The 27,119-nt window shown below is 39.7% G+C and overlaps 1 protein-coding gene and 1 long non-coding RNA gene across 10 annotated transcripts; both read left to right on the top strand.

Moving 5' to 3' along the window:
- Positions 1-2,663: 2,663 nt before the first annotated feature.
- On the top strand, positions 2,664-7,536 carry LOC147313526 (uncharacterized). Of its 3 annotated transcripts, XR_015124944.1 has the most exons (8): positions 2,664-3,476; positions 3,640-3,769; positions 5,260-5,391; positions 5,509-5,608; positions 5,727-5,786; positions 5,878-5,968; positions 6,135-6,292; positions 6,949-7,536. It is a non-coding gene; the product is annotated as an uncharacterized LOC147313526 (long non-coding RNA). The 3 variants fall into 3 exon arrangements; XR_015124945.1 differs by having other exon boundaries at positions 2,665-3,764; XR_015124943.1 differs by having other exon boundaries at positions 2,666-3,769; positions 6,949-7,535.
- Positions 7,537-9,079: 1,543 nt separating this feature from the next.
- dazap1 (DAZ associated protein 1) lies at positions 9,080-26,477 on the top strand. Of its 7 annotated transcripts, none has more exons than XM_086263157.1 (14): positions 9,080-9,255; positions 10,376-10,416; positions 12,087-12,253; positions 12,658-12,723; positions 13,861-13,968; positions 14,200-14,248; positions 17,983-18,065; positions 20,872-21,019; positions 21,206-21,238; positions 21,773-21,922; positions 22,405-22,569; positions 24,711-24,803; positions 25,256-25,303; positions 26,233-26,477. In XM_086263157.1, exons 1-14 carry the CDS (start codon positions 9,224-9,226, stop codon positions 26,403-26,405), a joined length of 1,356 nt encoding a protein of 451 aa, XP_086119283.1. In that variant the 5' UTR covers positions 9,080-9,223; the 3' UTR covers positions 26,406-26,477. The 7 variants fall into 7 exon arrangements, with proteins under 7 accessions (XP_086119283.1, XP_086119288.1, XP_086119286.1 ...); XM_086263156.1 differs by lacking the exon at positions 9,080-9,255 and adding an exon at positions 9,396-9,927 and having other exon boundaries at positions 13,864-13,968; XM_086263155.1 differs by lacking the exon at positions 9,080-9,255 and adding an exon at positions 9,405-9,927.
- Positions 26,478-27,119: the final 642 nt, after the last annotated feature.

Raw genomic sequence — 27,119 nt, 5'->3', positions numbered from 1 at the left:
TACCCATTTCAAGCGAGCCAATTTCTTCTGAGAAACATGATCAGCTGTTTCCCCCCCACATGCAAAGCAATTTGAAAGAAAAATTGGCTTCAGTCCCAGCGGAGAGTGTGTTATAAATCTTGACATGCTGATTTGTAACCTCACTTTGTCCTCCAAAAAGGAGAGAGAGAGAGAGAGAGAGAGAGAGAGAGAGAGAGAGAGAGGATCTTCCAAGGACTGAGTGAGAAGGTGAATTTCTCTGACATTCACAGTTCCCACAAGAATTTTTAGGAAAGTTCAGGGAACACAACCACATGGGGGTATCTGCACACCTCTGTGTCTCTATTTTCATTGTTAATTAGTTCTTAAATTATTGAATGTTACAAGTTACACAATTTAATGCCTTCAATGAGAGTAAAGGAGGCAGCATGTGTATAAATTATGAGATGTACATGAAGTACTTTTATGTTTTATAGTGAAAGAGCTCGAGTTTTTTCTCTCCTGACAGTTTTTCCATTTAATCCGATATGACTTGGATGCAGATTTTGTTGATCCTTCAGAGAGTGTTAGAATAAATGTGCGATGGGGAGTTATACGATATACAGTCTGGCGTTCTCATAAAGCATATTTTTCTGTAATGATGCCCAGAAAATTAATGAGGTTCAAAATAATACGTTCAACAAAAACCTGATTTGTCTGATTGGTGGTTAATGATTGTAGTGGGAAAATGGTGTTATTACAGCACTGAATAATATCACCATGTCTACATACAACGAGGATATAAATACAGAGAGTTAGTTTATTTACAACCACACACAGGAGCACATAATACATTACTGAGGGTAGAATAAGTCTAATTTGCCAGAGTACTATTGGCAGCATAAGCACACTCTGTTCAGAACACAGAAGACTTCAATCATTAAAAAAAAAAAATTAATGGGCATTGTGCATGTAAAGTGTTATGTAATCACACATCACCCCTGACACTTGGATTTGCATTCCATGTTTAAACTGTCACTGCTGTCACTTGTGTGTGGTTTTATTTAAAGAGCCGTTGTCACGTCACCATCTGGTTATCAGGCACAAATATTGAAGTAAGGTCTGAATTTGCATAAAATTTGTTGTCTGCAAGGAGGAAAGTTGATTTTGGGCCTCTTCTTTGCTGTAACATTGCTGGAGGCTGAGCTTACAGTTTTTAAAAACTAAAGCACTGTATGTACAGTGGGGCAAAAAAGTATTTAGTCAGCCACCGATTGTGCAAGTTCCCCCACTTAAAATGATGACAGAGGTCAGTAATTTGCACCAGAGGTACACTTCAACTGTGAGAGACAGAATGTGAAAAAAAAAATCCATGAATCCACATGGTAGGATTTGTAAAGAATTTATTCGTAAATTAGGGTGGAAAATAAGTATTTGGTCAATAACAAAAATACAACTCAATACTTTGTAACATAACCTTTGTTGGCAATAACAGAGGTCAAATGTTTACTATAGGTCTTTACCAGGTTTGCACACACAGTAGCTGGTATTTTGGCCCATTCCTCCATGCAGATCTTCTCGAGAGCAGTGATGTTTTGGGGCTGTCGCCGAGCAACACGGACTTTCAACTCCCGCCACAGATTTTCTATGGGGTTGAGGTCTGGAGACTGGCTAGGCCACTCCAGGACTTTCAAATGCTTCTTACGGAGCCACTCCTTTGTTGCCCGGGCGGTGTGTTTTGGATCCTTGTCATGTTGGAAGACCCAGCCTCGTTTCATCTTCAAAGTTCTCACTGATGGAAGGAGGTTTTGGCTCAAAATCTCACGATACATGGCCCCATTCATTCTGTCCTTAACACGGATCAGTTGTCCTGTCCCCTTGGCAGAAAAACAACCCCATAGCATGATGTTTCCACCCCCATGCTTCACAGTAGGTATGGTGTTCTTGGGATGCAACTCAGTATTCTTCTTCCTCCAAACACGACGAGTTGAGTTTATACCAAAAAGTTCTACTTTGGTTCCATCTGACCACATGACATTCTCCCAATCCTCTGCTGTATCATCCATGTGCTCTCTGGCAAACTTCAGACGGGCCTGGACATGCACTGGCTTCAGCAGCGGAACACGTCTGGCACTGCGGGATTTGATTCCCTGCCGTTGTAGTGTGTTACTGATGGTGACCTTTGTTACTTTGGTCCCAGCTCTCTGCAGGTCATTCACCAGGTCCCCCCGTGTGGTTCTGGGATCTTTGCTCACCGTTCTCATGATCATTTTGACCCCACGGGATGAGATCTTGCGTGGAGCCCCAGATCGTGGGAGATTATCAGTGGTCTTGTATGTCTTCCATTTTCTGATGATTGCTCCCACAGTTGATTTTTTCACACCAAGCTGCTTGCCTATTGTAGATTCACTCTTCCCAGTCTGGTGCAGGTCTACAATACTTTTCCTGGTGTCCTTCGAAAGCTCTTTGGTCTTGGCCATGGCGGAGTTTGGAGTCTGACTGTTTGAGGCTGTGGACAGGTGTCTTTTATACAGATGATGAGTTCAAACAGGTGCCATTCATACAGGTAACGAGTGGGGGACAGAAAAGCTTCTTACAGAAGACGTTACAGGTCTGTGAGAGCCAGAGATTTTCCATGTTTGAGGTGACCAAATACTTATTTTCCACCCTACACTGTAAAAAAAGTCAGTAAAATATACAGCAAAACACCGTCAAATTCCAACGGTAATGGAGCGTAAAACCAAAAACTTCCTTTTACTGTATTAAATAGATTGAATAACCGTTAATTGTGAGACTGGATAAAACTTTGTTTTTTACTGTAATAAAATGTTGAAATTATAAATATTTTCTGTGAAAACAAATAAATATGCATACATTTTACAATTACATATTGTAATGTTGAAAATGTCTGAAAAACTTAGATTTTACGGTATTATTTGAGTAAAACTACATCTTTTGGGGTTGTGCACATTGGAATTCACAGTATAAAGCTGTAGATTTTTAAGCAAACAAAAACATTCATTTTTACAGAAACAAGATGTTAAAAAATAGGGTCCACCGTAATAATACAACCAGTACATACCATTAAAAAAAAAGCAAATATCAGCAGTGAAAGACAATAAAACTGATAGTATTTTTTTATTTTAAAATTCAGATACTGATATACAGATTAAAAGTTAGGCCTGCAGTATATCATTGTTAACCTTCTGATAAAAAAATCAACAGCAAAAGAAGATGTTAAAAATAAAGTTTATGGTTGTGAATAAAATTGATTTCAATAATCTTTTTTAATTATTATTTTAAAACAACTTTATGTTGTTGTGTTTCACGCCATATTATCAGACCACCTTAAGTGGGTCGGCCTTAAATTTTGAATTTGTGTGATCGCTGTTGATTGGTAGCTAAACTGCTGGTAAACTGTGTACAGACGTTTTACGTTCGAATTGCAGAGAAAAAAAATCTGGTAGCAACATTGTGCAGTATGAGCGAACCATTTCACCAAAAAAAGGGGAAGCAAGGTAAGACGTGGCTGCAGCGGTCTGCAGACGTGACTTCTGATCAAATTCGAACCTCCTAAAGAAACAAAGAGCGACGTTACATTGCGGGATGACGTCACCTGAAAATGACCAATAGCGCGGCGCGCTGCTGAGCTGTGTGCCAACCGCTCTTTTTTTCATGCAGGAGACTCAAGTTGGCTTCGCTAACGGACACAGTTTTGAACTCGTATATTAGCGCCATTTATTGCTGCTTGGACCACAGCATCTTCGGAATTTGTAGACATCCTGGCAGCTTACAATTAGTTCGAGGTGAGGTGAGTACATGCAACTTCAAGTTATCTCTGTTATAAAAATCCACCAGCCCAGCGTTTATAGATAATTTTAGCAGTTCGTTTTTTATGAGTGAGGTTGTGAATTTAGTTAGCATTTGTGAGTTGAGTTAGCATTACTGTTGCGAGGGAAGCATTGCTCTGGATTACTTTCTGTATATGGCGTGCTTAATTCGCTAGGGAGGAATTACCAAAGTACATGGAGTTATGTTAACGTGTAATTTCTGTGGTAAGGTAGTTCAGTCATCAAGGGGCTACGTGCTTCATTGTAAACTGCATCGGAATGAGCCACGTTGTTTCTTTCGGTGTATTGAAGCAGGCTGCAAGCAGACATACACCAGGTATGGCGCGTTTAAGGCTCATTTTTACCGAAGACACTGCCCCCACCCATGTCACTGGTGTGGTGGTGGTTTCTTCGTTTACATGTGCAATGGCGATGTGTGAACGTCAGTGTCAGAACTCTAAAGAGTTAATAGCTCATCTGAAGAGCCATATTGTGGAAGGACACGTGGTCACTTGTCCAGTAAGAGGATGCACAAATACCTTTAGAGTTAAATCATCTTTTACTGCTCACATGTCACGTAAACACAGAGTTTTCAGACAGCAGCATTGGTGATTTATATAGAGTCTGCATGTCAATCATCATCTGTTCCAACCACATCAGATGACTTTGTACCCTTGATTTCCGAGCCTGCTGCACAGTCTATTACACATGAAGATAACATGGAAATGCCCCCTGAATTCTGTGATCTTTTTCTGAGAAACGTTTCACTATTCTACTTAAAATTGCAGGGTCAGTTTCTACTGCCTGCTTCAACCATACAGAACATTGTAGAGGAAATGCAGAACATGCATGAGTTGGGACAGACATACAGTTTGGGTAAACTTGCATCACTGTTAAAAGATGACACATCATTATCAGAGGAGGACATCAACAAAGTCTGTGAGTCTGTCAAAAGCTATGATCTTTTTTCTGCATGTCATACCGGGCCATTGAGGACAGTGCACTCCAGAGCTCAGATCTTTAAAAAAGCCTTCAACTATGCGGAACCAAAGAAAATATTTTTAGGGAGAGATGAAAACAGAAAAGATAGGTTTGCCTATTATGTGCCTTTAAGAGAGACTTTGAGATGTCTGCTAGAGTCTGATCTGTGGCAGAAATCAGAAGAGCCCTCTACTGAGCCTCCTGCTGATGTTCTGTGTGACATAAGTGATAGTAAGCTGTTTTAAATAAAATGATTTTTTTGGTCAAAACCCATTGACTTAATTGATTTCTATCCATTAACATCTTACATGAAGTATGGGTACCAAATGGTTCCACTGAAACACAGTGTGCTGTCACAATAATGGTGCTCTTAGTTTGGTACTTACGAAACACTGTATAAAAGTGTAGTATCAAGCAAGATCAGCTTCATATTTTAAGACCAAAGGTACCACTTGGTGTAAATTGACCTTTATTCACATTCTTTTATCAGACATCTTGGAAATGGGGGGCAGCATAAGGAGTTCCATTACTAAGGTGCTGCCGGACCTGTCTGCCTCAATCCTTGAAATTGTACTGGAGGCACTACAATCATTAGGAGTGGAGACATCTGAGAAACAAACCAGTAAGTATTATGATTTCATTGCACAATAGCCATGAAGGACTTTCTGTTTTTTCTATTATGCTTTGGCCAAGGTCCAAAAAGTACAATTAATCTATTGTTTGTGATATTGTTTTACAGCACCAAATATGGAAATTTCAAGCCAGGCCAGCATATCATCTCCATCTGTTTTAAGGTTTAAGGGTGGTGGCACAGCTAAGACCCAAGAGTCTCTTTCAAGGTTAGTAAAGTAAACAGATTCAAGAAGATATTTTACACATTTCTTTGTCGTCTGTCTCTAAATCTTATTTTGTCTTTATTATGATTAAAAAGGTTTGTTTTGTTCCTGCCCTTTTCAGACACTGAATTTGAGCAGAAACCATAAGGATACTCAAAGGACCTGTGACTCTCAGGAAATGGTGAGATTTCAGGTCATAATCTTTTTTTTTTTCCATTAAATTAATTTTCCTTTTTCCCTTTACAATATTGCTGTTTTGTTTTTGTAAACAGCATCAAATGAGAGAGACAGATGAAACAGTTTCAAGACAATGGCAGGAAAAAAATGCTGAAGATTGAAACAAACCTTGGCTGGAAATATTTGGTATGTGTTTTACCGTAAATCAAATTGTTGAAAAACATTCAGCTACACTGTAACACAGGGAAACTTGATTTGCACTTATTTTGTTACTTTAATTTCTTGTCTCATTATTTTTGTCAGTTATTATTGTTTATGGTGTATGCCCTTCTTGTTTTCCTTCTGAATGCAGAAGGTATCTAGCCAGTCCACAATGAAAGCTTCGTTGCACCCAATGAGTCTTCTGGCAGAAATGATGGCGGCTGTATTCTTTGGTTTCCCTAAACATCACACCCTGCCTGTTTATACGAGGCTCTTCAATTAAGTCTGCACCCAAAGATTCAATAAGAGGTAAGCAGTGGTATTATTCAAGTTTTGCTAAAGAAAGATGGACAGGAGACACTAATCTTAATCAGCCGAGCTCAGGTTCATGTCCAGGTGAGCAGTTTCATACGCTATAAAATGTAGATTGAATGATAGGTCTCATCACCATGCATTCAGCCATTAACTTCAAGTTCTATGATAAATCAATACGAAACTTAAATACGTTTTCCAACAAATTATGATTGTGATTAGGGCTGCGTTGTCTATGTATAACTTTTACATAAGTAGATTTAAAGTATAACTATTGCCAAAACGCAACCTGGGCTGTTTTTTTTTTTTTTTTTACTGTATCGATTTTGATGTGCTCAAATTTATGCCCCGGCCCCCTAGTATTCCCATTCACTGGCTATTGACCACAAAACAAAATCACGGTCAATCTCAAAAACGGCTTGTTTGTCGTAATTATGCTTTTAGATATATGTTTGTCTCGTTTACAGTAAAAAAAAAAAAAACTGAAAAAAACAGCCCAGGTTGCATTTTGACAATAGCTATCCTTTAAGAACTGTATATTTTACACTTAAGAAATCATTTATCATTAGATCTGGTTTTGGCAGCACGTTTTGTTCATTTCTGTGCATTTTGCTCAAGCACTGATCAAACTTTGTCCATTTTTTTTGCTGCAGAGGGGATCCTGCCAGTCCAAAGTGAACTCCTGATGGACATTGAAGTACTCCTGCAGAGCTTGTATCTTCAACACCATGCGCATTAGAAACTCCACCGAGTCCTTTCCTTCACCAAGGCAGGACCCAGTGACTCATTACTGTTGATAGGTCAGGGGCAGGTAATATTTTGTTTCATGTTTATTCATTCCTCCATGGATTACCAGCCATATATATGGACACATGCTGTATTCTCAAGATCTATGCTGTTTTGTAGGAATAGAGAAAATATGTTTAGTCTGTTTTCAAATGGTATGTCAAATTTTCTCATTGTTTATCAGTAATATTCTCTACCTTGGTTGTATATGAGCATCTTTAGATTTTTCTATATTTAGCGGTTGCAAATGTAAAATGTACGGTAAACCATTTATGTTCCTCATATTGTACTGTATTTTTAGCGGTAAAATACCGGCAGCTGTGGTTGCCAGGAATTTACCGTAAAATGTATCTGGTCAAAATAAAATGCTGTAATTTGTTATACAATTTCACTGTGTTTTTTACTGTCAAAGGTTTTAATAAGGTTTAACATATTTCTGTTATTTTTACAGTTATTTACAATAATAGGGTCTATCCTATTACTGTTAAATTAACAACAAATTACTGTAAATATTATTATATTATTACTTTTTTTTTACTGCAAATATCCGTAAAAAGCTATGGAAAGTTGCATTTTTTACATTAAATTGCTGTATAATTGACAAATATATTTGGTTTTTTCTATCATGATTTTGGTAAAATAATACGTTGTCTACCTTAAAAATTAGGGTTACAAAACCAGTATACCGTATTGTCTTTTACAGATTCCACATTTTTTACACGGTATATTCCTGGCAACCACAGCTGCCGGTATTTTACCGTAAATTTGACAGATTTTTTTTTACAGTGTAATTTACGAATAAATTCTTTACAAATCCTACCATGTGAATTCATGGATTTTTTTTTCACATTCTGTCTCTCACAGTTGAAGTGTACCTCTGGTGCAAATTACTGACCTCTGTCATCATTTTAAGTGGGGGAACTTGCACAATCGGTGGCTGACTAAATACTTTTTTGCCCCACTGTAAATGTCTCGAGCCAACTTCCAAGGAGTCAGACTTTAATGTGGTCATAAGTAATAGGATTTCTGAGGGTTCGAAGTTTTTCTTTGGACATTGGTCACTTTATCACTTATTTCAGTCCAGTTCTCATATCTGACCATTTTTTGAACCACTCAACACTGTTCTATGGATCATTGAAGTGTAATGGGCACTTAACTCAGAGAACTGGTGTTGTGTCTACACATAATAGACAACTATCTTTAGGCACTTGTAATTAGCAACCTATCATAAAAACACAATTTGTTTCAATTGCTTTAGTTAAATCTAGCAAAAAAAAAAAAAAAAAAATACATACAGTTTGATGGGCATAAATTTTTTTTGTCTGAGGCTAAGATAATGATTAAAGAACTGGATTGAAAATCAGTAACAACAAGTCTTACGTTTTTGTGTAGGCAGGAGTTCAGGAGGTGATTGTCTATAGCTATCTATAAAACATGGTGGATGCTCTCATGGCTTGAACTGCATTTCAGCCAGTGATGTTGGTGATTTTGTCAAAAGTGATGAAATAATGACGGCATCAGATTTTGATCCAATATGCAATAACATCTGTCTGATTGGCAAATGCTCAATTTTTCAGCATGACAATAGTCACAAACAGACTGCCAATGCCGTAAAAGCATACCTCGATAGAAAAACACTGTCATTCATGGATATTATTATTATTATTATTATTATTATTATTATTATTATTATTATTATTATTACATACGGATCTTTTGGTGGAGCTTTTACATTTGAATGAGCATAAATAAATAAATAAATAAATAAATAAATAAATAAAAGAAAAAACATGGGGTATCAATCGTAAAGTTGACTTTCTGTTTGATTATCATTCGGTGCTGTGTCTTGCTAATGTTGCCCTTATCAGAGCATTTTAAGGCTGAGTAAACTAACTGTGAAATAAGAATCGTTGTTTGAAGCGTTTAGCTGCCCCCTCGGGGCTCATTAGAATTGACGGGTGAGTGGGTGCTGCTGGGTGTAATGTTCCTTTAAAGAGCGCTGCCCCCCGCAGCGTCGTCATTGCGCAGAGCAGTTTGAACCAAAAAGCGGAGTGACCTTCCTCCGCTCTCAGTCTGAGAGGGGCAGCACTGAAGCAATAAGCCGGTCACAGCTCCCGCGGTCCCCCCGCTTTAGCTTCAGAAATGAACAACAACTTAGTCGGAGATGAAGTCGGGTAAGATCGGTTTAACAGAGCCGTGCACGGCATCCATGCGGAACCGTGAATCTGTTTGTGACTTTCTGTTAGAGCGCTGTGTTGTCAAGCTGTCAGTTGACAGCTAACGTTAGCTAGCAGGCTAAGCTAGCCTGAGTAACTTAGCGAAGTCGCTAGCCTGAGGAAAGGCGGCCAAAAAAGTGAAAGTAGTCTTCAGAGTAGCTCAGCCTTTGGTGCCACAGCTCATGGAGAAATTTACCATGTTTGTGTGAAGTGCTACCACTTGTCAGACGAGTACACGGAATTGTAGTTAGTTATTTCTGTGTTGTTTTCGGTTAGCTCCAAGCAACTGAGCTAGTTGAGCTAACGCTTGCCAGCGAAGCGAAAGTCTCCGTTCCTGACTTCGTCGGTGCGAGGACATTTAGCGGGCACTGCTGGAGGATGGAGCATCCTCGTGTGTAGCCAGTCTTCACTTTTCCCACGGTCGTTACAATTGTCATTTGTGTGTTTCAGCAGTGATCCGAGGCACACATTAACGAACTCGCTAGCGCATTTGACAGAAGTACCGTTTGAACTGCCGCTAAACTTCCAGTTATGCAGGCATCATCCGAGTTCACTGGTCCGCATGCGGAGAGCCGAGCAACCGCTCGTTGCTCCGCTCATAGATGGAAATACGGATCTCAGCGTTGAAAGGTGATAGACACGGGCTGTCGTGGTTTCGGAACTCAGTTTGTGTTAGCCTGCTAGACGCCAGGGCTCTGTCCCGGGTAACTTACGTGGCAGGAGGTTTATAAAAAGCCCTTTATTGTCGAGGCCATTGCCTTGAATGTTAGAAGACCAAAGTGACATCCATAGCAAGGACTAGACCTCAACATGAGTCACACTAAACACGGACATTTTAACTGTAGCTGTACTGTGGATATAACCAGATGCTGCATTGGTAGCAGGCTTGCCTGATGTTGTGTAATAGCTGTGTTCCTGGCTGTTTAATCAGCTGTGCTTTCAGCCTGTGCAGGAGAGCTTTCATTTTTTTTAAATCATGCCTTTCATATGTGACTCTGTCCTGACGATTTCCAGATTATCATTTAGTCTGGCTCAAAGTGATGATCAGTGCTCACTTAATGGTCACATCTCCTTTCAGGAAACTTTTTGTGGGTGGATTGGACTGGAGTACCACACAAGGTATGTCACACGGTTTCACCCATGAAGGCTTATTTATATAATTCAACCCTTTCTGCATTGCACTGTTCACGCTGCCTGGTTGTATATCAGAAATTAGTTGTGAATGTAGCATATAGATCAGGTCAGGTCAAGTCAGTAGCAATACAGAGATGATTTCCAGAGATAATAATGAAATAAAGTCTTGCTTTAATATCAGTATTATGATGATATACTGACAGTGACTAATGGGGCTTGCATTTAATTGATAACCTGTCACTGAGTCATGTGAAGACCTGTAGAGAAGTAGTTTCTCTTGAGGTTTCAGTAAATTTATCCTTATGATTGCTAAGAGCATGTAGTTAATATTAATTACACATTTTTGACCCTTTAATGTCAAACCCTTCAAAACTCAATATCATGTAATTTTTATCTAATGAGCACCTGAAAGCGAGGTTTTGTAAAACATAACCTGCCAAGGTGGAATTGCTCATTCCTGTTTGTTATTATGAGCACTGTTTTGTTGTGTACCAAAGCATGTGTATCATTTTAATTAGTCCTTAGCCTTGAGTATCTAGAAGCAGACTATGTAACACTCACAGTAACCGTAATTACAGATAATAACAAGTTTTGCATGATATTATTGGTGTAGTGACTTTGTAATATGCATAGACTTGACAGCATACTAGGAACGTATAGTTAGTAGCAGCATTTATTAGATATTAAATCATGTCATTGAAATCTCCGTGGTCATTAATGTGCTTTGTCTGTTATAAAGAACAGGAATATAAAAAGTAGGCATAGTAACGCCTCACGCTTTACTATGATTTCATTCAAACTGTCATTTATGAGCCTTTAATTTTCATATTTCCAAGCAGATAGTGTAAGTGTCCCTGATGGTTTGCTTGTAGCAAGTGTCTCTCGGTATTATTGAATTTTTTGATATGCTGTAGTGACTTTTGATGTGCTTTTCACATCGCAATATAACTGATATATCCACGTGTGTATATATATATGAACGTCTCTGTTGGGTGTGTGTTTACACTGTCCTCTCATTCAGTCCGAGCCGGAGATTGTCTTGCTTGTTGAAAGCCCTGCACTGTCTCATGCTAGATTGGCCATTGTGTAACATTGCACGGGTGCTTGTCTGTGCTACCAGCACTGAACCACAGGGCTACGTAACTCTGAGCTTGTTTCTACGGTGATGCCTCAGGGCTTCTCAGCAATGAGAAAAAGCAATTACGGTAATGCTCTCCAATGTGACTCCTCATTTGTTCAAACTTGCACGCCTTGCTTGTCCTGCCTCCGTGGGCGTGTGCGGGCCTTACATTTGTTGGTTGTATATTTAGTGCAATGCAAGATGACAGTGGGTCAATGCTTCATTTGCTCTTGAGGAGTTTTAGTGTGTCACTTACTGTAACATTATGTTTTCGCATGGATAGCACAATACCAGATATTCTTCCATAACAATAAAGGTTCCTTAATACCTTTTGGTGTTGCCAGTATAATCCACAGAAAAATAATTTTTTCTCTCAGGTTTTGGTCCAAGTTGGAGTGTCACAGATATTTTTATGGTGTCCTTCAGCATAAAGAAGTCATCTAGTATTTAAACAATGACTGCACTTCCTTCTCTTCATGAGGAAAATTGCTGTGGCTCAATGCTTTTGCTTTGTTATCTTCTCTTCTCTTCTCAGAGACACTGAGAAACTACTTCTCACAGTATGGGGAAGTAGTAGATTGTGTCATCATGAAGGACAAAACTACAAATCAGTCGCGAGGCTTCGGCTTTGTTAAGTTCAAAGACCCCAATTGTGTACGGACAGTGCTGGAGACAAAGCCACATAATCTCGATGGAAGAAATGTAAGTATTTTAACAACAGAAGAGCAGATGGTTGAATCAAACGCAGTAATCTGCCGGCGCTTTCTGTGAGAAAACTGAGAAAAAAACCTTCATATTGTATTTCATCATCCACCAGTTAGAAGTTATTTAAGGGAGAGGAAAGGTTTTCTTTAGGCCATACATGCCTGGAACCATTAGTACAGATGATGCACTTTGGAAAGACTGACATTAGTTTGCCCGACCAGATTTACCTGTTTAAATGAGTGAAATTGAAATAGGGATGGGTTTCTCCCACGTGCATCAAATCAGTTTCATTCACGTGAGATTTTTCTTGGTTTGCTGTGCTGATAGAAACAGTGCGGGGGGTGAGGAACATTTGAAGGTGCCTTTATTTTAGGCTAATGGAAAACTCTCTCTGTTGTTAGATTGACCCGAAGCCATGTACTCCCAGAGGAATGCAGCCTGAAAAGTCTCGAACCAAGGAGGGCTGGGTAAGAGGAATCTGATTTCTTCTGGGGATGCTAGGCTAGCTGTTTCTACTGGAATAAACCTGGAATAGACCCCAGCCTCTCCGTCCCCTCCTCTTCTGGAGGTTAGGCTATAGCTTGTTTTAATGAGGCGACCTTGAGCTTTTAAGTGTAAATTATATATATTTTTTCTTTAAAGTATAATAATTTTCTTTTTTCCCCCCATCGTGACAAAAACACAGCCTTTATTACTTTGAGGTCTGGATAACTCACAGAAACATTAAACAATCTGTGACTTCTGTCAGCTTCGATCTCTTACTACAGGGACTGCAGCAATATCAGCCACTCTCTGGTACAGCTTCCACTTATTTGAAATTGAAGTATAGAATTGTGACATTTTAAAATGTTCCTGTATAACGACACTAAATTAAAATACAGCTGCATGATTGCATTAACTTTTTTTTTCTAGCCGTCTTATCTGAAATGTGATGTTCTTGTAATTGCCCTCACACATCGAGGTATTATTAAGGAGGGTTTGAACATGAGTTGGCTAATGTGGTGCATCGCTCTCAGCAACAAATTTTCTGAAAGGCAGAAATCTCCGCTCTTGCTCGGATAATTTGTGGGTCGATCAACGATGCTTATCAAACCCCTGCAGACCTATTATAGCCATTTTGTCCCTTTTGGCAGCGGGGACTTTAGTTTTGCTGTCAATATAACGTTTTCATAAGTTGCTTATTTGGCTGTAAGCAGACTGTATGTCAGAAGCTTTTAGAAATGCGGCTCTTTGCTTGCTGCTGCTGCTGGAGCCCCTTTCACTGGCTTTAAGTCATGCAGCTGGTACTGAATGTTTTACTAAGTAAACACAAGATGTAATTGTTAGAAATCATTGTTGTAAACAGCCTCTAGCCCTTACGGCATGAGTGCAGTGTACAGCAACGGCGAAACGTTTAGTGGTTGAGAATAAGTGGAAGAAGCCGTGTTCTCTGATCTGTGGAGACTAGTCTTTGCATTGACATGACATGTTAAGAATTATACCCCAGGGCAAGAGGAGAACCTAATTTCTTCTGCACTGTCTGAATAGATGATGGCTAACTGGCCCCTTCCCAGAGTGATCCTGTAAGAGACATTGAAATCCATACACTCCCTGTTTTTTTTCAGAAGGGCAGCAAAGCTGATAGCAATAAATCAAAGAAGATATTTGTAGGTGGAATCCCCCATAACTGCGGCGAGCCTGAACTCAGGGACTATTTCAATAGATTCGGAGTGGTGAGTATTGCCAAGTGCATAATACAAGTCAGTTCATTATTGTCATTAAGAGTGCTTGAATGGATGTGACATTGAACAGGGTCAGTACTACAGCATAAAAATATATGGGGCGAGATGCGATAGGACGATTCATTATTTTTCCAAACTGAGCAAGAGTATTTAACTGGAATAAGAACGGACCCTTACCAGATTTCTAAAGCTGAGCCACTGTTTCCCTTTGTCCCATTCAAGGTCACAGAGGTGGTAATGATCTATGATGCGGAGAAGCAGAGGCCCCGAGGTAAAAGCTGATCCTGTCCTTTCCCTCCCCTCTCCATACCTTACCATATTAAATCTAATGACAAACTATTCTGCCCCCCCCCCCCCCCCCCCCCCCCCCCAAAAAAAAAAAAAAAAAAAATCCCATTCAGCCCCAGCGATCTCGTTTAGTTAATGCACTGGAACGGGAATTTTGTTCATGGTAAATACAAGCATTAACTGGAACCCATACTAGGTTACTACAGTCAATATCAACCAGTTTTTATTATTGCTGTGGAAAAAAACACTGCCCGCTGAGGCTGCATTAAATTCCTCAAGATAAATGAAGGCAATAATTGTGCATTCGTATATGTATTTTTATAACATAATAACGCAAAACTTTAGCTCAACCTGTGTTGTACATTATCACAGTGGGAATATGTGAATTTTGCATAGGTTGTCTAGCAAACTGGTGTCATAAGAGCAAATTAACTGGCTATCATGAGCGTAACTAGTTCATTAGCATTTAGTGTAAGTGATGGCTTCACTTTTTCAAGTATGTAAACAATAGTTGGGTAAAATGAAGAAGTAAAATTAGGAAACTACTTTTTGGTGTAATTTTTCCTCTTGCTCGTATTCACTTCACTTTCAGTGTGAGAGATGGAAGCAAAGTCCACAGTCCTTGTTTATTTGGAGCTAACTTGAGTCTAAAAAAGTCAAACAAAGTTGGTATCTTTCAAAATCTGACACTGCAGTGACCTTTAAACTGGAACCGCTTAAGCAGAGATCTCTTCATAGTGAGTGTAACTAGGAGGACTAAAGACACTTAAGAACTGCTGAATATTTCAGTTTTTAAAAAAGAAAAACAAATACACCTTAAAACAAATATTGACACTAGATTTTTACGTATCAAACGTTTTGTTTGTTTTGTGGCTGTCGCTGTCCATAACCAATCAAATGTAACGTGATATTTAATTACCAGTTAACCTCCCCAGCATTATTTGGCCTTCAAAATGACATTGAAAAAATATGTTGTGCAGTTTTAATACAGCTTAGTCAAAATATTCCATTCCTAGTGCATTTTGTCATTTTCTTTACAAATAGCTGAAATAAAAGGTATAAAAACATATTCTTAAAAAAAGAAGAAGAAAACAACGCATACTAAGGATGCAAATTTGTCTTGAAAACCACAATTAATCACCATGAAGTAAAATGACTTATTTTATCTTTTTTATTTACTAAAACTGTTTCCACTAGTTATTAAAAATGATCTCGGAAACAAGCTAAGACTAACTAACTGAAAAAGAGACATTTTGCAGGAAAAATAGGTGCTCAAAAAAACACAGTACTTAATCACACTGTGCAACTGGCGTATTGAGAACACTTTGAGCGTGTGAAGGGGGGGTTTGTCCTTCAAAGAGGCTGGTTGCAGCCTGTTGTCTGGAGAACAATGGAATCATTTTAAACCCTTTTATTTCCCTTGGACTCCTCAAAACTTTCAGAGACCTAATTTTGAACTTCAGAAAGGACCTTTTATGTTTACCCACTTAAGTCATAAATGTATCATGAGTGTGTGACATGTGTCGACACTTTTAGCACGGATGGCCTCGCTGGGAATCAGACCCGTGCCACCGGACGCGATGGTGTCAGGCCCTGCCCACCGAGTTACAGTCACAGCTGCTTCATCTGCATTTGTCCTACATAGAAACGATGAAGCGGTCACTGATCCACAACACGCACCCCGCCTCTCCCTTCAGAACCCACTCTCTGTTCACTCTCTGTTGGGGAAAAACCCAGAATAGTTTGCCATTGGATTTTAACATGATCTATTGCACAAGTAACAACCATTACATAATCTTTAATAGTGTAAACCTTCTTTTACTAAAACCGTTAGATGCTGATCATTGGAATAAGTTTTCTTTACCTTTATTTAGAAGTAACTGATACTTGTATCTTAAATGGCATAGTATGTGTTTTCCCATACGTAGAAAGTTAAGTATTTTTGTAAGTAAGCCCTTTCTATTTTTTCTTTCTTCTGTCCCCCTTCTTCTTGTGAATGGTTTGAATGTGATTAACGGTGTCTCTTAAGATTTGTCTTTTCTCCTTTAGGTTACTGTGTATTGATGGGTAGCACAGAGGTACAGGCCAAACGTAAATGCAGCCAATTTATTTTATTTTATCCGTTTGTTTTATTTTTTTTCTTTTTAACTTGGTAAAAAATGAGGTGTACACAAAGCTGCATCTATGCTTGCCTGGACTTGACTGATGATTTCACTCTATTAAGCTTAAGAGCAATTTAAGGAAAGTCCTGTCGCAACAGTGTCTCACGGTTGTGATCACATGATGCTGCAGCATAATTATTATAAATAATAACCTTTTTCCCTACATATAATGAATTTTAGATGTAAAGATTTATATATATATAAGATGTAACACAGACTCTGTGTGGACCAATCTTGCTTAATTGTGACCCCAAAAGGTCAATATTGCCTTGGGAAAAAAGTCTCACTAATTACAACTTCAGTAATAATTTATCATTAAATATTTTCAATAATACAAATTTGTAATATAAAGTTTACTCTGATAAAAAATACTTGATTTCAGTAAATTTGTGTCATTTCTGCATTAAAAATACTTAAACTGTCACTTGAATATAACAAATCTTGGTAATTAGTAAGCCAATAATTTGAAAATGTCAAATTATGTTCTAGTTCTCCATCCAGATGGTCTGTAGTTTGTTAGCTGATATTTTAGGCTGGGTAAAATCCTTACCAATGACACCATATGTCAAAATCTTTAATGGGCCAACTTGGTTTTACATTTAGGTTGGGGAACGGGTCATCGACAGATGTTAATAATAGCAGTAGATCACGAGTCTTGGGAATGTTTGGCAGGGTACTAGAGGTCTCTGAAAATCTCAGTTGTCTTGTAGGACATTTAATTGGATTCAGGTTAGGTCCCCAAGTAGAGATGCACACCCAACCCAATTCTGCCACAGCGGAAAGTTAATCAGATTGAAAGTAGATCACTGCAGCACGCAGCAGCTTGTTGGCTCTGCAGGGTTTTGCCTCAGATCATCAGATGAAATAATTTCCCGAACAGCCGGCGTGGTCAAAAAGTTGTCGAACTTGTTGATGCACTTTGTGTATTCCCTTGATGAAACAAAACACACCCTGCTCATCAGTGCGGACGATCAGTTGTGGCCTATATCTTTGTGTTACCGTTGTGAGCAATATTTTAATTGTCCATTTTAGGCTTATCCTGGCTGACTCAAAAGTAAAATACTGAATTTGGGAAAGCTTGGAGAAAGCTTTAGGCATTCTACAGTTTGTGTTTCTCCATATTTTTTGTGATGCATTAACAATGGCTGTTGCGAGTGTGTGCTCCACAGCAATATACCACGGGACAGATCAAGGTGGGGTTTGGATGAAACAGCATGAAGTAATTAATTGTAATATTGGCTCAATTGGAATTCATCAGCTACACGTTTGACCTTTTTATGTGACATTTCACTTTAAATCAAACCTGTCACCCTTCATGTTTAACATTTAAGCACTCCATTATTAATCTTCACCAAAAGTTTCTCTGCACAGTAAAGTTTCCTTTAATTCCCCAGGCGTTAGTCTTGGATTTGTATTGTCTGCGACGTCATCCGAACCCCAGGAGCCTCTTGCTCAGTCTTGACGGATCCTCACTCTGCTGAAGCCCAATACTGTTCTTCATCTTGTGTTGTCACAACCCCCCTGCTACCTTGATTCACTCTTGGTCGTTGGCTAGGTTTTGGATTTATTACTTTCGAGGCCGAACAATCAGTGGACCAGGCTGTCAACATGCATTTTCACGACATCATGGGCAAAAAAGTGTGTAGTTGTAGTTTTATTTTACCCTTAAGATCAAACTGAGGCTTGGGCGACAGAGCAGGAACTGTACTGTGATGCTGCTTTATTGCTCAGAGCTAATTTTCTAGTGGCTTCCTATTTGTGAACGCAGCATCATACGGCTCAAAATTAAGTGTCTAATATCTTAAATTGATGTACGTAATATTTTTTTCATCACATTACATGCCTATCTCCCACTTATGCTTTCATAGTTTCTAAAAGCCCTCATCCTTCTCTTGCTGCTATTACAGTTTAAATTGTCGCCCAAGGCTTTGTTTAAACTGACCACTCCTTTAGGATGTCTAAACAAGTTAAATTGTATTCTACGAATTTCAATTACAGTAATTTTCTGGCTCTTGATGTGCTAAAATGGAAACCAAATGAATGAAATGCAAGGCTTTAAATCCAGCAGTCTTCTTGAGATTTTAACTCACCTAAAGGATTGGTCGAGTCACTTCTATTTTTGTTTCTTTGTTTCTTTTTTTCTTTGTTGTTTTCTTTTCTAATGTTTTGTTGGCAGGTCACTTACACGTCAACATGTTTTATTTTCTTTGTTTTTCTTTTTGAAAAGTTAAAGAAAAGCTCAACTCAGTGACCTCAGTTGAAGAATCTCCATACTGTGTCTGTCAATTCTTTAAATCTACCAAATGAAAGTCTGCCACTTCACAGTGTTTGCTTTAACTCGGCGCGTGAAGCAGATGGATGAGGTTTAGTGTACAGAGTCAGTTCAGATAGTGTCAGGTAGGCCGTCCGTCCGGTAAAGTAACAGTAAGTCTACTGTGTTGTAATATTTAAGCACAGCTCTTAACCCGCTGCCACACCTCTGATTGTACCATTGTACGGACAATCCAGCTGACACCTCACCTGAGTTACAACCAAACAAAAAGACATTGACTTGGGTTAAAATGGGACTTTATCCGCTCCCTAGGAAAACCACCCCGGAGAGGCAGTAAATGAAGACAGCCTCCTCCTTGCCCTCCATGCAAATAGTAATGAGTTGTGGGCATGAGAAAATGATCGCAGTACAGTTACATCCACTTATGCATATCCTGTTACTGCACATGTGGTTTTAGTGTTTCAAGGTCAGTCCATAGTAGCTGACACGTTGAAGATCTTTCGTAACGTATGTTAAAATGATTTTGGAGAGACACACCTCTCTGTGTCTCCCTTCTTAGATGTTTTTCTCTGTCAAACTTGACTTGGAATAAGTACTCGAGGGAGAACGAACAGTGACAAGATGGCTGTAAAACGAACCGATCGCCACTCTGAATTGGATGTGACATTCAATAAAGACCTCAACTGGAGTCCTCAGTCCAAACCACAAATTAAATGATATTATTAACTACCAGTTAAATTTCTCCAGAAAATACCTAAGGCCAGGAAATTTGAAAGCTTCCCTGAAATGGATTTTATTATTTGCCAATTTAGAACGGCAACAGATTTTCATTCAGATGTCACTGATTATTACATGAAAAAGATGAGCTGAATCCAATTTTGCCAGCCCGACCTGTATACTCTCTGCTGGTACCCGCTCCCCTTGACTTTGCCCTCATTTCTTGTAGGATTGGGGGCTCAACTTAATCCATTGTTCTTGACTTGACATTACCTTACGCTGGGACTTGAGGGAGGCTGGGAGATATGAGTTACAAAATTAGAAATTGGAGCACATCAAACTGTGGAACAAATCCCAATTCTGCTGTTGGGGACTGTACAGAAGTCACGGTATCCATCACTCGTAGCTGAGATGCCCAAGGGAGAAAGTGCTCAGGTAACCGGCGGCGAGGCCACTCCCGGAAACATGTGCATGTAATTAGGTCGACAGAGAAGGAAGAGGGGAGGCTGGGGAAGGTGGTAACACCTTAAAGCAGGGAGGAATTTGCAATTCGTTTTCCTCCCGCAAGGTGACCCCAATAACTCAACCTCTCAGTCTATTTATGGTTGGCTCCCCCTTAGTCTCAGCCTGTTTCTTTGCTCTGGTTAAGTGCTGGCAGCTTTGCCTAGTTATAGACAGCGAAGTTTTGTTATTGGGTCAACACATTCATACTTGACTCAAGGTCACCCAATTTTTTTTATATATATTTATATATAATTAAAATTAAATCAAATGTGGCATTTAATTAACATCGTCTTTATCAAAAATGAAGAAACAACTTGTCAAATTTATGGACAATTGTTGGGATCCAGTTTGAAAACTGTTTTCTCACTTTTGACACAGTATGAAGATTCAGATTTAGATTGAATAAAAAAAAAAAGACTGTTCATTTGTAGTTTCTGCATGTTTACCTTATATTCTGTTAGAGCTGAGATACCGATCTACATCCATTCCCCCTTAAAACTTATACCAAAACAAAATACAAATGAAATTCTCTGTAAGCGTTAGCTGGAGAAAGGTAAGTCATGACCTTCCATTAGATGTCTTTATCTTTTATATAGGGTAGTTAATGACAAAGAAAAAGACAGACATCTATGTTTCTCAGGTACCTTTCAGATCTTGGATCATTGATTGGCTCTTTGATTTTCTTTTTTTCTTTTTTTTTCCTGGCCAGTGAAATTCCCGATTAACACAGAGTACCTGAGACACATAGCCATACAGCCCTTCTGGCTACACAGTAATATTAATTTATATATAGCTGGCCCACATAAATTAAATAAACATAAAGTAAAATATTTCAAACTGGCCCAAATTGCTGAGATTAAGTATCAGAGCTAGGACAGGTCTGTCTAGGTGAGGGGCTTCATGGACTTTTTACTGGTGTTGCCAAATGTGCCCTCCTTGTCCTTTGTCCAGGTGGAAGTAAAGAAGGCCGAACCTCGTGACAGCAAAGCTCCTGGCCAGCTTGGCCCTGGCCAGTGGGCGCCCAGGGGCATCTTGAGTGCAGCTAATGGTTGGACAGCACAGCCTGCTCAGGGCTGGCAACAGCCTTATGGGCCACAGGGTGAGTGGGAACAAGTCCCAGAGCAGAGCAAGAGAAGCTCACTGTTCAGAGGAAAATCCAATGTTTAATCCTCTGCTTAAACATTAGGTTTGTATGTATGTGTGACAGTTTGAATACTTAACTGTTATGTGAACATTTTATGTTTTCAGTCTAATCTTTTTTTTTTTTTCCTTCTCCTTCCTAAAGGAGTGTGGGTGTCAACTACCGGCCAGCCCATAGGTAGGTGTTAGTCCTCCACTTGACAACACAAAAACTGTCTTCTTTTTGTTATTTTTGTGGCTTTCTTGCATGTTGTGTAACTGTTAGACTGCAGATACATGTGTTTTTGCCATGTGATCATGTGCTTATCTCAAAACGCTTGTGTGACAGCACAGGGCTCGCACACGGTGTGGCCCATGGACCGATGACAGTTAACAGTACATGTTATCACTGATTCATTAAGGCTGAGGCTGCTGATAATTTGCTGCTCGAGACAGATGGCAGCATTGAATGGATTCCGGGCCTCCCTCTGCTATTGGTCAGGCTCGGCTTCATATCACCACCTCCGGGTCAACCTGCAGCGCTCGCTGCAGTGTCGACTCTGTGCTCGCTCGCAAGATCCTTCAGTTTCAGATAGTCGTCTGCTTCAGTCTTTAAACAACTTCTCTGTGCACACTTTTAATCAGAGAATCTGTTTGATGCAGTTCATATGTATCCTATTATTGTCAACTGTGCTCAAGTCTCATTAGTCTTTGTTATTCTGTGTTGGGGTAGGCGGGTATGGACCTCCGTTGCCAACAGGCCGGGGAACCCCCGCCCAGCCTCCGTCGCCTTTCAACGCATTCCTGGTCACGACCCCGGCAGGTGGCTTTGCTGCACCTCAGGGCTACCCTCAGCAGGGCTACAGCACCGCACCTCAGTTTGGTCAGTCGTACTAACTCAGTCACATTTTACTACTGTTGATTGGTAATGCTGTGTATATAAATAAGTTAATAGTTTGGAGGCCAGTAGACGGTGACTTTTATTTATTTTTAAAGCATTTGAAAAAAACATGTTTAGTGCAGCGTCACTGAAGAAAAGAGAAGAAAATTTGAAACAATGATTTAAGTCATTTTTGTAACAATCACAGTTTATATTTATGAAAGACATGTATTGGCCACACAGAGCTTTGGTTCTTATACCCCTTATGTGGTCTAGGTTTAGACTGTTAGACAGTGATATTAGGTGAATAAATGGTAGTTAGTGCCTTGACTAGAAGTGTTTTTTGTGAGGTGGTAATGGTGTCAGAAATCATCCACTTTTTTTCTCCTTTTTTGCACACAAATGGTATAAAATGCTAAAGCAACGCTAGAAAACGTTCTTTGGGGTGAAAAACAAATACAAATCATGATATGTCTTTCCAACAGGTTACAGTTTCGGCACACCACAAGCAGACCAGTATGCTCCACAGGTTCCTCCTCCACCCACGACTCCAGGAACTGCACCGCTGGGCTTTGCACCAGCCACCACACCGACTCAGGATTTGAGCAAAGCTCCCACCGGGCAGCCTGACTTCACTTATAGCCAGTATGGTAAGACGGGCTTTGTGCATAAAGAATGCCGCCTCTTTTCTCTCCCAGTTGATTTTTCTTCACCTCTCGGTCCTGCCCGTCTCCCTGGTTATTTTACTGGGTGCAGCTACAGCCTTTTTAGGTTCATGAGTATTCCCCTTAGACGAGCAGGAGCTTGCTGATGGTACCATTTAGCTTGAACGGCTACACATGCATACATGCTTTCTGCATAAATGAACCCCTCTGGCTCTGCCAAGAAGATCACTGCTGAAGTTTCGCCATACCCAGGAGTCCTCAGCAGTCATTTCAGTTGAGTGTTTCCGGCGGGCCCTGGATTGATAAAAGATTGGTAGGTCTTGGTAGGTTTGAATTAGATCATCCTGCCTTGCGATGTTTGTTTTTCCTGTTTTGTTTTGTTTTTATTTTAAAAGGATTCCAAACTTGGCCTGAACGTGCAAACCATTTGATTTGATTTGGTTCAGGCACTCCTGCTTTTCAGTTAATCCCTTCGACCCTTCCTCTTCTTCCATGTTGATGACTTTGCTGGCTTCTTTTCCCAGACTTGGCACGATTCCCATAGAAGAGCACCAGCATGACAATATTATCTTATGAAACACTGTTTCTGGAATATGCCGTGTCCAATCTGCCAAGCCACCTATCAGATTTTTTTCACCATGTTCATCATTGTTATTGCACTGGAGCTTTGCATGCTTGTCTGCAGAATGTGACCTTTTTCCACTCTGTGTTGTAAATGCATAGAGATATTGGAGTACTGGATTAGTCATTTTTGACTAATGTGTCTGTAGGTTGTACTTTGTGGTTTCTGTCTTTGTGGTCTTTGAACAGTGCTGTCGACCAGTCTAACAAAACCTTTAGATCGTGTCGGACCACAATAAATATTCGTCCTGGATCTCGACTGAGCTCTGAAACTGCTGCCACATTTCAGTCAGCATTCAGTGCCTTGAAAATGAGACAGTTCGCCAATCCACTTTAGTAGAAAACAATGATTTGTAGTTTGTATGATTTTAAGACTGTTAGGGGCCTGAATCACATGTTGTAAATGCACGATGGAGAACCGGCGATCACGCTGAGAGCACAAATGGAGGCCGGAAGTTTTCAGATGTGAAACAAAAGGCCGAGATAAAAACTAACCAGCATCCATGGAAAAGGAGCAGTCTTTGTCTTTGTTCAACACCGAGCCATTCACTTACATAACCACACAGGCAGATAACAGTCAGATGCTCATTCATAGCTTCCATCCAGTTTCTTGGCTGACTGGTGTTATTTTATTTTTTTATTATCATTATTATTATTCTGACTTGGCTTCCAGCTGCTTCCAACTGCTTAATCCCACATCTACAGCAGTCCTGCGATTGCTGCCAGTCATGACAGGTGCCCATCTTGTTCAGTGTTTTGTGCCTGTGCTTATCCTCCATCCAGCTTTTTTGCTTTTACTGTTCAGGCACTTTGTCTGCTTATCAGTTGGTAGAAACAGCAGAGCCTTGCGAAGGTTTTGTGAAATGAGCATAAAACACGGAGCTCAAAAGTGACGCAAGATTTAGATACTGGATAAGTTTGTGTGTAAAACTAGCAAATGGTTAGTTTGGCTTTTATTAAAGTGATGCTTGTCTTAAAAGCAGCAGTTGTCGAAATGCCCTTGAGTGCACTGCCAAGGTGCATTCGATTTCTAAGAGAACTGGGGTTATTCAAGTAACCAAACAAAGAGATGAAAAGTGCACACAGCAGTGACACAAAGACTCCAAGTGGCGTGTTGAAAGATGGGAAACAAGCCTAGAAATGTGTATCATGGTAGACCAATGGTTCTCTTTCTTGTTTCTAGCTGCTTCCTACCCGTATTTTCAGGCTTCTTACTTGTTTTGGTGGGTTTTTTTGTTGTTGTTTTTTTTAGAACAATGCACATTTCACAAAATTTTGCGAGACCAGGCTGGCATGATAAAGTCAGGTGTGCTAGCAGCTAGCTCACACATGTGTTTTGACTTGTAGGCGAAGCTGAAAAGAAATGCATCGCGGAGCATAGTGCAGACCCATTAAATAAGTATAAATGTACAGCTCTGTTAGCTCAGTAAGAGGGGGAACTATGTAAAGTAGTCGGCCAGCCGTATGTGGGTTCAGTCAACCTGGTCTCCTCATCTCCCTGATAGGCTTGGGTAACTACCCTCAGGACCCCTCTGCCTACGGACCAACGCGTCCTTCTCACAGTTATGGTCAGGATGAGCAGGGAGGATATAGTTCAGGTAGGTGCCAGCATCGTCTTCTCCAACCACAAAAGCAGCATTTGTTCAGTAATACAGTATTTAGAGCTGCAACTTGGTTCTGTGCCTCTTTTCTTTTGCTCTGTGTTGAGTATTTTGCATGTACATTTTGCATGTACATACAAATTACTATTTGTATTCTTGTATAGTAAAATCAAGCTATTGCAAGCCCCAAAGCTGAGTGGATTTGAAAGAAATTTAAATTTGGCAAGCTTAGCCGTAGGCCTGCCGTTTCCCTCAGCAGCTGTAGCTTTACTATACCAAGACTGACCACATCCTCCTTTTTTGTTCACTTTCTCAGTCTGCATTGCTTTGCTGGTTGTTAAAGGATGATCTAATTGTCAGAAAATGTGTTCATGGTTCAGTTATCTCTATGCATCAGCAGTCCATTCAACCATTGTTTCTTTTCCCCATGTACTGTCTCCACATTTTAGCTAAAGGGGTGAGAAAGGAAAGAAGATTTAAAGAAGGCCACGAAACCAGTAAATTTCAATTTCTCTCAGATTGTTCTGTCTCACGGTCCTGTTGGGATCACTCCTCGTTTTAGTTCTTTTCCTATGAAATTTTGTTGTATTTTCCAATTTTCACCATTTTCTTTCTCTCTTTTCAATTCAGTTATTCAGAACTATCTCTGAAATGCTTTGTTTTCTGTTTGTTTTTTTTTTTTTGGTGACACATTGATACCTTCACTCTTTTGTTGACTGGCTTTTACCAGGGTTGGAAAATAATCAGTCGCCATGAGCAGGTTTCAGCAGTGTGAGCAGTGCTTCTGTTTTTTGATAAGATTGGTTTCCTTCCCTGGGAGTCACTGTGGTTCCCTCGTGTGTTTGCAGGGAGATGGTGCCACCGCGTGCGTGTGCGTACGCGAGAGTGTGTGTGTAGGAGAACATCCTAAGTGTCTCAAACAATGTTTTCCTCAATGAAGCCATTTAAAAATGTCCCTTAAATTCAACTGAAATTTTCCTTTTACTGTTTGTTTGAACGCACACAGGTTTTGACATAAAAAGGCTCATTGAAGGATTACACAACTAGTTGGAAAAATCCACCATGAAACACTGAGAAAACTTAAATTTACTGTCAAGCAGTGCTTACTCTGTTTCTAAACCCCTGTTGTTGCTTGGTTAGAGCTGCACAAAACTGCTTCAAAGCTGCAAATGTAGCACCTGCACCAAGCAACACGCACAGCAGTGTGTCCTGTAATATTTGGAATATGGGAGCAGTGTGAGTACAATAAGAAGCAGTTGGTGTTAGATTTTTCCTTAAAGTACAAACTGTGAATATTTTACATTAAATTTATTCAGTAAAAGGATTTAAGGCATTAGCCTTCTATCGAAACACCATCCGGTGAACCTGACATTAACGTCACCCCCTCTGTCCTGTCTGCACCTGTCCTGTGTGTTGTTCACCTCAGGGTACGGTCAGGACCTGACAGCCTTCGGCCACAGCTTCGCAGACCCCAGCCAGCCGACAGCCTCGTATGGTGCACCGACAGCACAGCCCGCCGCTGCTCCCCAGCCTGCCGCCAGCGCATTCGGCAGAGGGCAGAACCACAACGTACAGGGCTTCCACCCGTATCGACGCTGACCACCACCACCATCACCCCTTCCCAGGCAGGACCGCTGTGTAAAGTTCAAAAATAAACAAAAAATAAGAAGTCAGGGAAATCTGTGTTCTTGCTAAAATGCAAAACTGGAGTTCTGGATGTTCTTTAGGAATGTTGAATGCACACAGTTTGTGAAACAGGAATTCCAGTAAATTTAAAAGGGTATTTTTTGTCTTTTTTTAAAATTATTTTATTTTATTTTTTCGTTTTGCATAAATTAAAAAAAACATTCAGCAGAAAGAAGCTTTTATTCCCCACCCCCAACCCATGTTTTATAGTAGAAATAAACTACTTTGCAATAATTTTGTCTGGTCAAACACTAGCACAGAGACTATATGTAAAGAGACTTGCCTATGAATATGTATATTTATGGTGGACACAAATGAAAACAGGGTCTCAAGTTTCCTCAGCTTTAAATTATAGGGAAAATGTTTTTATTTTTCATTTGGTGAATTTTGTTTACTTTCTGAGCCTTTAAAGTTTGTTTAAAATGGAGATTATGAATATATATATTATACACAAACTGTGCAATTTTTTAAAAAGGAAAAAAAATTTTGTACTATAAATGTACACTTTGCTTGTTTTTTTATTTAAAGATGTAGACTTCCCTCAGGTGGCTGTTTTGGGTGCATTTTTGCACTTATGCAAAAAGTAAAGATGAAAAATTATTACAAAAATAAACGTTTTAAGGATAA

This window comes from Aulonocara sp. 'chitande type north' Nkhata Bay, linkage group LG15 (assembly GCF_057382095.1).
Source record: "Aulonocara sp. 'chitande type north' Nkhata Bay isolate Kocher_YH1m ecotype deep benthic linkage group LG15, A_spYH_male_GT1.1, whole genome shotgun sequence".
Taxonomy (NCBI): domain Eukaryota; kingdom Metazoa; phylum Chordata; class Actinopteri; order Cichliformes; family Cichlidae; genus Aulonocara; species Aulonocara sp. 'chitande type north' Nkhata Bay.
The sequence above is the reverse complement of the archived record's forward strand: the minus strand, read 5'-3'. Positions and strand labels throughout refer to the sequence as shown.

Excerpts from the sequence above, each read along its gene's own strand:
- dazap1 (XM_086263155.1), top strand. The coding sequence starts at position 9,860 with ATGCGGAGAGCCGAGCAACCGCTCGTTGCTCCGCTCATAGATGGAAAT. Across the intron at positions 13,969-14,199 it reads ATTTCAATAGATTCGGAGTG|GTCACAGAGGTGGTAATGAT; the intron begins GTGAGTATTGCC and ends GTCCCATTCAAG. Across the intron at positions 24,804-25,255 it reads GCAGGGAGGATATAGTTCAG|CTAAAGGGGTGAGAAAGGAA; the intron begins GTAGGTGCCAGC and ends TCCACATTTTAG.